The sequence below is a fragment of the Chiloscyllium punctatum genome, chromosome 17, assembly GCF_047496795.1.
Source record: "Chiloscyllium punctatum isolate Juve2018m chromosome 17, sChiPun1.3, whole genome shotgun sequence".
NCBI classification, from domain to species: Eukaryota; Metazoa; Chordata; class Chondrichthyes; order Orectolobiformes; family Hemiscylliidae; genus Chiloscyllium; species Chiloscyllium punctatum.
The window spans coordinates 59,207,612-59,221,648 of NC_092755.1; the positions used below are offsets into that span (position 1 = coordinate 59,207,612).

General features: G+C 44.6%; 1 protein-coding gene and 1 pseudogene across 2 annotated transcripts in view; both read left to right on the plus strand.

Moving 5' to 3' along the window:
* The window catches only part of LOC140487880 (hepatocyte nuclear factor 1-alpha-like), a 198,396-nt gene that overhangs the window by 131,347 nt on the left and 53,012 nt on the right, over window positions 1-14,037 (plus strand). For both annotated transcript variants that reach the window (XM_072587260.1, XM_072587261.1), the window contains exon 7: window positions 3,686-3,877. In XM_072587260.1, the coding sequence (XP_072443361.1) occupies window positions 3,686-3,877 (192 nt within the window). The remainder of the gene's footprint in view (window positions 1-3,685; window positions 3,878-14,037) is intronic.
* LOC140488215 (U1 spliceosomal RNA) lies at window positions 1,484-1,609 on the plus strand (annotated as a pseudogene).

Genomic DNA, 14,037 nt, shown 5'->3' on the forward strand with positions numbered 1-14,037 from the left:
GACAAACAGAGAGAGAGAGAGAGAGAGAGAAGACAGAGAGAGAGAGGGGATCGGCAGAGATACAAAGATTCAGAGACAGAGGGACTGTGCTGCCAAAGCTGTAGAGAGAATGGACTCTATGGAAGATCAGGAGATGTGAGGCATCTTCACTGTTTGCTGCTCCTTCAATCACAGTGAACACCTCAGCACCAAATGCAGGAGAGAAGTGGTCTCTGATTGGGGAACCTTCCAAACCCACTGACCTGTGTGTCCTGGATAAGAGCTGGTGGGAGTGCTGTCCTCCACACCCAAAGGAGAAAACCAGTAATACTCACATCAGAGACGGGCTGGTTTGACCCATCCTGTATTCTTTAAAATGGAGCTCTAGTATGATCAGATTATGAGTCTTGCTGCCTTTTGTTTACTGGTCTAGCCTCAGAAGGCCACATTTGCACCTGTTCTAATTTATAAAATATGGAATGGACTGATGGGAATTGAGAGAAACAAGTCCTTGGTGCCCTCTGGCAATGAAAAAATGGTAAACAACATCTACAACTCTCACTGGTTTCCAAGTCAGTGCAACCTTTCTTCCCAAGGACTACATATTGAAGAATGCGTACCAAGGTACCTTGTACCTAAGATAGTGCTGCAAGTGGTGACTTGTAAACTTTTCACTGTACTCATGTGAGTACGTGTGGCAATAAAGCTAATTCAATTCAATTTATTTCAATAAATGTCACAGAAAATGTTCACAGTCCCATCAATGGAAATCTTTAAAACCCAAGTTCAGATGAATTCCATTTATAAGTTTTTATCAGCAGGACAACCATCTCTGCAGCTCATGCCAGGTTTAGCCAGCACTACCTGTTCAAAAGGTTGACGTACTGTTCAAAAGGTTGACGTAATCCGGACACTAGCCCGGGACAATGCTTAAAGCAGATGGAAATAAACCTGTTTTTGGACACCAGTGCAACATGAATGCATTCCAACAAGAATTCCTAGAGGGAATCCCAATTCAGGGCTCCCGAGTTTGTTTGAACTGAGATTTTAATTGAACTTGTAAATAGCAAGTAGTCATGAAACACCCAAATGTCAAAGAACAGAGGGAGCTCTGTTCGGGCGGCACTGTGGCTCAGTGGTTAGCACTACTACCTCACAGCGCTAGGGACCCGGGTTTGATTCCGGCCGTGGATGACTGTTTGTGTGGAGTTTGCACATTCTCCCCGTGTCTGCGTGGGTTTCTTCCCACAGTCCAAAGATGTGTAGGTTAGGTGAATTGGCCATGTTAAATTGCCTGTAGTGTTAGGTGCAGTAGTCAGGGGTAAATGTAGAGAAATGGGTCTGGGTGGGTTGGTGTGGACTTGTTAGGCTGAATGGCCTGTTTCCACACTGCAGGGAATCTAAAAAAAATGCTGTTGTCATCCTGCGCAACCCAGTTTTCTTACAAAGGCAAAATGCTGTGGAGTCTGGAAATCTGAAACTCAGCAGGTCTGGCAGTGTCCGAATACTAACCTAGCAGGGGAGAGACAATGATCACGAAGGAGGTTTTCCCAGGATGAGACTATCCCATTGCACTTCGGAGGTGCTGACCTCTGCAAAGTCCCTAAATGTGGAATACTTAACTCCATTCATGCATCTTCTCTGAAAAGGGGGTCTTGTGGCACAGCAGTAGTGTCCTTACCTGATTAGATTAGATTAGATTACTTACAGTGTGGAAACAGGCCCTTCGGCCCAACAAGTCCACACCGCCCCGCCGAAGCGTAACCCACCCATACCCCTTCATCTACATTTACCCCTTACCTAACACTATGGGCAAGTTAGCATGGCCAATTCACCTGGCCTGCACATCTTTGGACTGTGGGAGGAAACCGGAGCACCCGGAGGAAACCCACGCAGACACGGGGAGAACGTGCAAACTCCACATAGTCAGTCGCCTGAGGCGGGAATTGAACCCGGGTCTCAGGCACCGTGAGGCAGCAGTGCTAACCACTGTGCCACCGTGCCGCCCGAGCTCTGAGCCCAAAGGCCTTGGTTCCAGTCCCACCTGTTTCAGAGGGATGTAAGTAACATGATTAGATTCCCTACAGTGTGGAAACAGGCCCTTCAGCCCAACAAGTCCACACCGACCCTCCGAAGAGTAACCCACCCTCTGACTAATGTTCCTAGCATACATGCACAATTTAGCCTGGCCAATTCACCTGACCTGCACATCTTTGTGAATGTGGGAGGAAACCCACGCAGACACGGGGAGAATGTGCAAACTCCTCACAGCCAGTCGCCCGAGGCTGGAATCGAACCTGGGACCCTAGCACTATGAGGCAGCAGTGCTAACCACTGAGCCACCCACCATGGCACCAAATCTGAACAGAATGATTAAAATACCTCTGTGGACAGAGAAACAGAGTTAATGTTTCAAGTCTGGCTGGAATATTCTTCAAAACCATTCTGACAAAGGCATCCTGGACTCAAAACATTAATTCTGTTTCTCTCTTTACAAATGCTGCCAGACCTGCTGAGTTTCTCCAGCGTTCTCTGTGTGTTTTTCATTCTGTCTCTTATAACCTCACGAGTATAATGTCTATTATGAAAATGAAGTAAATCCAGAATAAGTTAAATCACAAGAGCAGGACCCGGATACAATTTTCTTAAAAAAACACAATAAATGTTAGAAGTGACTAAACAGGCAGATAGAATCCATGGAGGTAGAAAACTAGGTTAACACTTCAAATCAATAACTGGTCATTAAGCACTTGCTGATTGTAGTTCAGGATTCTGGTGTCAGCTGTATTTTACGTTTGCTCTGATCGAGGCTGAAACTAGTAAAAGTGGAACTGGTGTGAGGACCTTTCCCATGACAATAGGTGAGATAAAGTGATGGAATAGACTTTCAGATTGAGTAGTGCAGGCAAAGCGTCATGAACAAAAGCAAGAGGGCAGGGACATTTTGGATTCACAAATCAAGCAGGATTGATTAAGTTGATGCATCCACATTTTCTTGTGGCCGTTCCCAGACTGGTGTCAGCTATTACTGACATGTTTGACTTTGAAGCTACTTGGATGCTGCCTGAACTGCTGTGCTCTTCCAGCACCACTAATCCAGAATCTGGTTTCCAGCATCTGCAGTCATTGTTTTTACCTTTGAGGCTTCAAAACCCACTCCAGAGAGACCTGAGCATGCAGTGTAGTAACATACAGCTGTATGAAGTGAGCACTGCATTGCTGGGAGGCACTGTCTTTCCTGCATTTGTCTGCCCTCCCAGATGGACATTCAAGACCCCATCCCATCGTTCGACAAAGGGCAGGATTGATATTTATCCCTCAACCACCACTGAAAAGATTATCTAGCCTTTGTCACACTGTTTGCAGGATGCTGCACCTCCTACCTTTGCAGTGGCGACTACGTTACAAAAGTATCTATTTGGTTGTAAAACACTTGGTGAGATATCTTGAGATCATGAAAGGCACTATAGAAATGCAATTTTTTTTCCCCAGGAGACTGAGATGGCGGATTACAGAGCTGTGTTGTGCTGGAAGTGGACAGGAGTCACTCCTAAACTTGTATGATCCTTAATTCCCGTACAAAAAAAAACTTCTATTGGCCCACAGTGTGTGTTGTGTTTGAACTGTTTAATGTGTCTTGTGGTTTTAACTACACAGAGTGCGCCAATAAAAATACAAAGACAAATACTTGTTTCTGTGCTTCCAGGCCTTGCTACGACTCAAGCCCAAAATGTTCCGGTCATCAACAGTGTGGGAGGGAGCCTGACGACCCTCCAGCCCGTACAGTTTCCACAACAACTGCATGCCCACCATCAGCAGCCAATCATGCATCAGGTCCAGGGTCACATGGCTCAGAGTTCATTCATGGCTACAATGGCCCAGCTTCAAAACCCACACGGTGAGACACTCCTACCCTACGGTTTCAAAAAGTGACCTCGTGGAACTCTGTGTTCAGCACAAATCTCGCCTTAAACAGTTGAGAATTCAACCCCTGGTTGGGGAGGTATGCTGAGTCCTTTGATGAGATTAGCTGTAACTGCTGAACATGTTAGGAACAAGGGAAGGGAACTGTTCCTTCCACCACCACCACAAATACAAGAGACCAGTTTTTCTTCAACCACAAACAAAAAAAAAATGTGTGGAACGCCCAATTCCTGTGGAAATGAATTCCCTGGCAAAGATATCAGCCAGCCGGAATGATACAAAATACCTTGGATGCTGGGCGTCTGAAGTCACAAAGAATGGCCTCTATAATTCTATAAAACAGAAAATGCCGGCTTTGCTGAGCACTTCCTGATAAAAAGTTATCAGAGCTTTTCCCACTTGGTGGAGGGATCAATGACTAGAGGGAACATAGATTTAAAGTAAGGGGCAGAAAGCTTGGAGGGGATGTCAGGAAAACCTTTTTCACCCAAGGGAATCTAGGACTCACTACCTGTAAGGGTGTTAGAGACAGAAACCCTCATAACATTGAAATACTTCTTCAATGTGCTCTTAAGATGCCAACACATACAGGCTACAGGCCAAGTGCTGGAAAATGGGATTAGAATAGACAGTTGGTTGTGCAGAGTTGATGGGCCGAAGGGCCAACTTGTGTACTGAAACATTGGTTGTGTTTTCCCAAATTCTGAGTTGTTCCACCATTCGTACCAAATGAGCGTTTGGTCAGCATGATCCCAGGTGGGATAGTATCAATGGCTGCCATTGGAAGCACCATCCTCCAGTTGAGCTCTCCCTCACAGAGCTGCCAGTCACGTCAAGAAGATGACGTTTCAGTAGTGCCATCTGGGGAGAGAAGCCCAGTGGTAAGAAGAAGGGAGCACCTCCATGGCCTCAAAGGGCAAGACAGTTCCCTTCACACAGATTATGGCAAGCTTTGACAATTGGAGATGGCTCATCCCTCCAGTCCAGCAGTACCATCTCAGCCGTGGGGCTGACCATTGCCACTGTAGGGCCCCTTTGTGCACCATGGTGCGGCTATTAAGACGCCTCCCCCTGCTGCCAGGTCTAACACATTGGCAAGTCAATGTGGTTCCCTACCACATCCCAGTTGGGGATAGAGGTGACCAATTAGATGCCCATGTCCTGTCAACAGGCAGCTCTGCCACTGCTGTACCTGTCATCGCGAATATTCCACAATGGTACAGAGGTATCAGGCTCTATCACCATATCTTCTCCCTCCACTTCACCAGCCAAACCCCTGCCACTGCATCTCAATGATTCTCTTGACTCTTGGTAAAACACAGCCTGTTAACTGTTCCGCTCTCCATGGCTGCTACCAGATTTGCTGAGTGTTTCCAGAATCTTCTGTTCTTATTCCACCCAGTAACAACAATCCTTGGGTTCTTCTCAAGCAGTCAATGGGCCTGTCAGTTTAGGTGACTGCATACATGCCTGCCCAGAAAGCCAACAACAGTTGACCCTAACCCTAACCCTAACCCTAACCCTAACCCTAACCCTAACCCTAACCCTAACTCCCTCACAGTGAAACTATCAACTCAGAACAGTCTTGTGAATTTTATATCTTCAACAGTCTGTGAATCCAACATTGCTAAGTTCATTTGCTATCTTTGCTATCTTTGGCACCTCCTCTGCTTCCTACTGCTAGGGGTCACACGAGGAGGCAGGAAGTCTACCTCGGCCAGATTGGGAATTGAACCTGCCTTACTGGTGTCATTCTAACCCACAAACTAGTCATGGGATCCAATCAGCCTCCATTCTTGACCTTTATATTGGAGGAATCATTGCAGATTCGTGAAATTTCAAAGTCAGAAGTTTTGTTTCTGAACACAGAGTTGGTGCTGCAGTTCCACTGCAGTTGTTTAGTCTCCATTTCCCTCTCCTCACTCGGTAATACTCCCCTCTACTTGACACTCCTTTTCCTTGTGACTTTACCCTGAGCCAAACATACCCAAAATGCCTTGATTTTGGAATCATAGAATCATACAGTGCAGTCTACTGTCTGTGGCACTGAGTTGATATTGTAATAGCATGGCCTATGTGGTCAGTCCCTGTGACAGAGCAGAAACTCATTGCCATATAACGAGAGTAGAAGTGCCATCTATGGGCCAACCCATTTTGGTCAGAAATTCTGTTTCTTATTTGCATAGTGTTACAAATGTCAACCAAAACAATCAAAGAGATAAGGCTGGCCACAGTGTAGGGCCCTCTGCACAGGCTGAATGGGCTGGTCTTGTTTCTATTGGAGTTGAGAAAAGAAAGGGATGACTTGATTGAAGTGTACAAGATCTTGAATGATCTTGACCTGGTGAAATGAGGAGGATGTGTCCTCTTGTGGAAGTATCCAGAACTAGGGGTGATTGTTTTAAAATGAGGGGAAGCACTTTTTGGACAAAGATAAGGAAAAATTATTTCTCACAGTGATATGTGTGACCCTGGAACTCTGCCTCAGAGGGCAATGAAAACAGAGTCATTGAATATTTCTGAGGCTGAGCTGGATGGGTTCTTGTTGGGCAGGGAAATTAAAGGTTATTGAGCTCAATGCAAATGTGAAATTTGACTCATGTATCTTATTGAATGGTCTTTTTTTTCTCTTATTTTGTATATTCATATGTATTGGTCAGGCAGCATCAATATCGTTTCATCCCCAAGGTCATTTGATAGTACAGTCATAGTCATAGAGTCATACAGCACGGAAACAGACCCTTTGGTCCAACCAGTCTATGCCGGACATAATCCCAAACAAAAAACTTATCCCACCTGCCTGCTCCTGGCCCATATCCCTCCAAACCTTTCCTATTCATATATCTATCCAAATGTCCTTTAAACACAGTAATTGTACCCGCCTCCATCACTTCCTCAGGAAGTTCATTCCACATGCGAACCACTCTCTGTCTAAAATAAATTGCCCCTCGTGTCTTCTTAAAGTCTCTCTCCTCTCACCTTAAAAATGTACTCCCTAGTCTTGAAATCCCCCATTCGAAGGAAATGATAACTACCATAAACTCTATCTATACCTCTCATTATTTTATAAATTTCTTTCAGGTCACCTCTCAACATCCTACACTCCAGTGAAAAAAGACCCAGGCTATCCAGCCTTTCTCTAGAACTCAAACTTTCCATACCTGGGCAACATCCTGTAAAGAACTAAATGTGCAAAGAAATATGCTGACAAGCAGTTTAGGATTTTCAGTCAGTCTCACAGTGAGGTGCACTTGCGTGTACTGGAAACTATGTGTATTAATATTCAGGGCCCTGTCTTTTGCAGATAAAAGGAACGTGTACATACACTTCTTCTATTTAAATTCAGCAATATAGATGATAGCCATCAGCTGGTTAATTTCTCAGGGCAGTACCTTCACCAAAGTCAACCTGCCTACTTGTAAATTTAAGGGAAAAAAGCCTATCAGTTAACTGTCGTGTATCATTAACTTGTGCATTCTACCTATGTCTTACCAATCAGAATCCACATACAGTATAATTATTGGTTTTCCTTTCAACATTGGTATTTCTTGTGAATTGTCCTGATGGGTGCCTGACAAAAAGCTTCAACAAAATGTAATTCTTTTTTCCCCAGCAATACATAATTTCAAAAAAAAAGCTATTGCTCAAACCTTGTTACCCCAACATCAGCACAAATTAAGAGCCAACTGTGCTTTATTACAGTATGGTGCATACTTTATCATGCTTTAGTTAGCAAGCAAACTACACAGCCTGGCTGCCTGTATTTGGGAGAATGTTCTGATCAAACCCAGGGCTCTTGGTGCTTCTGGTGAATTGTCTGATAACTGTGAGATGTCTTTCCCACCGCCCCCTCAGCTCAGCCTACTCTTACATATCTTAGTTGTTCAGAGTATCGCAAATGCCTTTTGTTTGCAGGTAGCTGTCTACTTTGAGGTGACAATTGTCATAGAATTTTCACAGCACAGAAAGAGGCCTTTTGGCCCATCATGTCCATGCTAGTCATCAAACATCCATCTCTTCAAATCCCATTTTGCAGCATTTGGCCAGCAGGCTTGTCTGCTGATGTATTTCAAGTGGTCATCTAAATAAATATTGTGATGGTTCCTGTCTCTACCACACTTTCAGGCAGTGAGTTCCAGATGCCCACCATCTTTTGGGTAAAAATGTATTTCCTCAAATCCCCTCTAAACCTCATATGATTGTACCCACCTATATATAGGCTGAAGCCTATTCCTGTTATTTGAGTTTGGTGAGAGACCTTGCTGACTGGTGATGGAGTTGGAGGATCAGTGTGAAATTCCAGGAGGGAATTGATGGATCCAACTGTTATGACAGCTTCTTGACCCTCAGTGTGGAAGTTACGTGGATTCCAAGGTCAGTTTTGCTTTGGGTCTGAACTGGAATTAAGATGGGACCGGGCCAGATTAAAGCAGCAAGTTGGGGCATTCACTGTATGAGTTTTATTTCCATTGGTTACTGTGGTATTTGATGTGATCACACACTATCCCTATTGGCCTGTGTAAATATGTTCTACTCTTCTCTATTTTCAACACTGTACACTCCCCATATAATTCGAGACTGCTCATCCAGTCTGAGCATAATGTTACAACAGAACATCTGTGTGTCCAGGTATCTTTACATAGTAAATATATTAGATTAGGTGCAGCCCAGGTAAGATTAGGCTTCATTAGAATTCAAGTTTAGTTGAGAAATTCCTTTTACATTTTACCCTCCTTCACCTTATGTATGTATGTAATTTAAGAGACGATCAGTGGCTGTTAGTAGAAGAGGTCTTAGAAACTTATAAAATAGGAGTAGGTAGTCCATTTGGCTGATGGAGCCCACTCTGCCATTCATTATGATTATGGCTGATCCTCTAAATCAATGCCACACTCCTGCCCTCCCCTGACCCCTCAACAACTTTCGTCACTAGAAGTCCATCTATTCTTTAAGCATATTCTGGGACTTGACCTCCACAGCCTTCTGTGGTAGAGAATTCCACAGGTTCGCCATCCTCTAAAGTGAAGACATTTCTCCTCACCTCCGTATATGCTGAGACTGTGGCCACTTGTTCTGGTCAGGCGAACATCATCCCTGCATCCTGTCTATCCAGCTCTGTCAGAATTTTATATGTTTTAGTAAGACTCCCCCCTCATTCTTCGAAATTCCAGTGATAGACTCAGAGTCATACAGCACGGAAACAGAACCTTCTGCCCAACTTGTCCATGTGGACCAAGATTGCCAAACTAAACTAGTCCCATTTGCCTGCATTTGCCCCAATTTCTCTAAATCTCTCCTATTCATGTACCTGTCCAAATGTCTTTTAAAAGTAACTGTGTACACATCTACCACATATTCTAGCAGTTCATTCCACTCACAAACCACCTTCTGTGTGAAAAATGTGGCCCCTGAGGTCCCTTTTAAATCTTTTTCCTCTCACCTTAAAACTATGCTCTTTAGTTTTGAACTCCCCAAACCTGGGGAAAAGATATCTGCTATTCACGTTATCTTTGCCTGTCATGATTTTATGAACTGCTATCAATCTTCTATGCATCAGTGACAAAAGTCCCAGCCTATCCTGCCTCTCCTTATAACTTCAAACCCTCCATTCCTGGTAAATCTTTTCCGAGCCCTCTCCAATATAATAATATCCTGCCTATAGCAGGGTGACCAGAACTGTACACAGCTTTCCAAAAGTGGCCCCATCAACATCCTGTACAACCTCACCATAATGTCCCAATTCCTAAACGCAATAGCCTGATCAATGAAGGCAAGTGTGCAAATGCCTTTATTACCACTCTGTGCAACTGTGATTCAACTTTCAATGAATCATGTACCTGAACCCCTAGGTCTCTTTGTTCTACAACAATCCCCAGGCCCTACATTAACTGTGTAACTCCTGCCCTAATCAAACAACACTTCGACCTTCCAAGAACTCAGTCTCTTGAGCCTTCACAGCATTCCCTCTTCAGCAAGTCGATCCTTTCTTGGGTAACAGAGCAAAATTGCCCATGACACACCTGGCATTGTCTCACCAAGGCTCAGTCTAACTGCAGTAAGACTTACTTGTTTCTGTACTCAAACTCGTCTGCAATAAAGGCCAACATACCATTCGCCTCCTATCGTGTGTGTGTGTGTGTGCGCGCGTGTGTGTGCGTGCGTGCATGCACGAATGCGTGTGTATGTTTGTGTGCGTATGCGTGCCTGTTTTCTTTCAAGATTTCATTTTATCAAACTGGGGTTAGGATGAGGGACAGTCACCTGGGAGTAGTGTTTCCACTTCTCATTTACTGCACCTGAGATGACCGTCTAAAACCATTTTAATCCTAAAACTGTTTGGTGTACAAGGGCACTAGGTCTCTTTATACATCGCTATTTTCCAATCTTGAGGGATATTCATTAGCATTCTGCTCCGGAGGCAGAAGCTGCAAGTGCAAATCCCAATCCTGGATTTGATGGTGAAGGAAGGTGCCGGCATGGTGCCTCAGCGGTTAGCACTGCTGCCTCACAGCATCAGGGTCCCAGGTTTGATTCCAGCCTTGGGTGACTGTCTGTGTGGAGTTTGCACATTCTCCCCGTGTCTGCGTGGGTTTTCTTCCACAGGTCCAAAGATGTGCAAGTCAGGTGAATTGGCCATGCTAAATTGCCCATAGTGTTAGTTGCATTAGTTAGAGGGTAGTGGGTCTGGATGGGTTACTCTTCGGAGGGTCAGTGTGGACTTGTTGGGCTGAAGGGCCTGTTTCCACACTGTAGGGAATCTAATCGAAAAAAAAACTTCTAACCTATGCCACTGGCCGACAATAAAACCAGGACAGATTCCTTGATACGTGTTTGCTGGAAGGAACATTGGAGGTCGTGTCATCAACGGTCCCGGCTACAAGTTGCCTATAAAAATGCATGTTGCCAAAGCAACTAGGACCCCTTTGAGATTTGACTGGACAATCGCATGGATCAGATTGATACTCCCAATGTGGAATTCGATCTGTGATCTGAATGGGGTGGGTTCAGAACTATCCTCCTCATCCAACCAAGGACATTATGAGTCAGATTGACCTTTGGGCAGAGAACATGAAGAATAATCAGTCTCCCCAAGAGTTTCCCTCCCTAAACTGTCTTCCGTTGTAGGGTCAACATTGGCCAGTAGAATGCCTCATTGATGTTCTCACATTACCCAAGCAGAGTTTCAAGCTTTTTTTCTTTATTCATTTACAGAATAGGCAGCATTTTTTGTCCATCCTGGCCAGACCAGCTAGGGATGGCAGTTTCCTTCCCTAAAGGACATTAGATTTTACCAACAATCGACAATGGTTTCATCATCATCAGATTCTTAATCTCTAGATTTTTTTTTGTTGCATTCAAATTCCTCCCCTCCGACTGAGGTGGAATTCGAACCCAGGTCCACAGAACATCATCTGGGTTTCTGGATTAACAGTCCAGTTATAAAACCACTAGGCCACTGCCTCCCCTAATTACAGTAGATTAGGTAGGACTGTAAAAATGTCCAACCTACCTTGCACAGTAATCAATAGAGCCTTAAAAAAAAATTCAGGATAGAATTTCCTGCCCCTCCTGTGTTTGGGAGCAGGGAGGTGTATTTGATCAGGTAGAGTGCTGTGCAAGTATGCTGCAGTCATCCCACCTCTGTCAGAGGTAAGTGCTGGGTATGGGAAGGTCTGTGGTCTGCCCTCTTGCCCATTGTGACCCTTAAGTGGACAGACAATGACCAGTGAAGGGCCTCATCCATCCCTGCAGGTATTAACCCAGAGGTGGGTGGGGCAGTTGCCATGATGTGAAGCGCTGCTTGTGACCTTACAGAGGAGGGCGCCTTCTTTAATGGCACCCAGAGGTTTCAGCAAGTGACTGGGAAGAGCGTGTGCTGCTGAGAAGTGACCCCTCCCACCTTGTTGCTGGAAGGGGGCAAGTCCAAGGGCTCATCTTATTTCAAAGAGACCAACAAACTGCAGTCACTGAGCAGGCATCGCCTGGTAGCCCAGGGAGCTGGGAGCACAGACTGCCATATGCTCAGCTACAGCTCTCAGGTTGATCCTGGGACAGGGGTCAGAGGGAAGCAATCTAGGGGAGGACTGAGTGACTCCCTGCTGCTGCAACTTCGCAATCAATCTGTCCTCACAGAGTGGTGCAGGAGAAACCAGTGTGACTGTGCCAGCTTTCTGAATGCCCATCTCACGTTGGGCTGGTAATCCTGCACATTAATCCTTTTCCAAATAACAGTCTAACTGCCCATCAAGGGCCTTGATTGAGCCTGACTCCACCTTTCTCTTTAGCAGTGCACTCTGACCACTCGCTGTGTGAAGATGTTTTGTTCCCCTTACTGCCTCTGCTTCTTTTGCCAGTTAGTTTAAAATCGGTTCATTCTCATTCTTAATCCTTCCTGGTGGTGGCCTCCAGCAGACACAGGAGACATTGCAATGCAACAGCGTTTCCCTGGGTTGGGGGTAAACCAATACTCTCTGAAATTAAGGAACAGCATGGTAACACAGTGTGCTGTCCAGTCAATAGTTATTAACATACCCCAGGACCCAATAATCACCCAAGACAAGAACCTAACTGAGATTCCTAAACTGAATCAAACTGCCTACATTTAACATCAGAAATTGCCAGCTGTAACCATGGAGATTCCCTACTATTGTCTGTTTCTAAGCCGATTATTCTACATCATCAATAGCCACTAACAAAATCTTGTGAGCACCACAAAGCCAGCTCACGTGAAGCTTAGAGGAACTCCATCTGAATTGAACAGAAACAAATCACAGTTAATTCCAGTAATCCTAAAGTCATCCAAAATTCTGCTGCCCATACCCACACAATTCCATCACCTTGGACTTGAAAGTTCAACAATGCATCAATTTTTAAATTCAGTTTTCTTCTCAAAACTTTCCATGGCCTCACCCCTCCGTCTTCCCCTTCACTGCAGGCCTCATCATTCTGTGTCCCCCTCTAATTCTGGCCTTATGAGCTCCCCTGATTTTAATCATTCCATCATTGGCTATTTAGCCAACAGCTATACCTCAGCCCTAATCTCTTGAAGTCTGCCTTTCCCTCTCCTCCTCGCTGCCCTACTTTCCTCCTTTAGATCCTTCTTAAAACTTATGCCTTTGACCATCTTAATAGACGCCTGGGTGTTTAACTGTCAAATATTGTTTCTTTCTGAAGCAAGTTGGTGCTGTTTAAATGCAGATTGTTGTTAAAGCAACACCAAACTGCATATGAAGTTCGCTCACTGCATCCCCTTTGACAGCGTATCACCTGAAAATCAGTTCTCCTCCAGTGGTGACTGGCCATCGGTGTTCTGAGATGACAAGGTTTTAATATTCTGTTGCATGCAATAGAAATCAGAGTCATAGAGTTGTACAACACAGAATCAGGCCCTTCTTCCACGCTGACTAGACATCCTAAATTCAACTCGTCCTATTTGCCAATTCTAGGCCATTTCTGGGTGAGCTAAATTGTGCTTTAGAATAGAAAGTTATGGAAAATGTTACTCTTTTTAAGACACTCATTAAGATCTATTACTTTGATGAGGTTGTAGGTCCACAACTTATTATTCCAATGTGGCCTGCTGTTAAATTTTGCTCCTGTTCAACACTTTGGGCTATTTTAGTAGATTAAAGGTTCTATCTGAGTACAAATGGTTGCAGTTGTTGATGTGGTGGTGTAGTGATGATGTCACAAAGCTAATGCTGCATGGACATGGGTGCAAACCTTCACCATGGCAGCTTATGTAATTTAAATTCAATTATTACATCTGCAATATCGAACTGGTCTCAGTAATAGTGACCACGAGAACCGTCAGTTACCCTTACCTGGTCCGACCTATGTTTAACCCCAGACCCATGACAGACTGTTAGCTACCCTCTAATACTGCCTAGCAGCCATTCAATTCAAGACCAGTTAAAGATTGAGACCAAATGCTGGTCTTTCCACATCTCATGATAGATTGAAACAAAAGGTTGAACTCACAAGCTCAAGTATAAACAAAGTAACGTGTTTCCTTCTTCTCCTGAAGTATCATGCTCTGATTGAGCTCCCAGCTGCTTTCCTGATCGTTTCCTGAAGATCTGTTTCTCATTCAACCTTTGTGGGGGCATTACAGCTAAGCCGGATCCTAATATC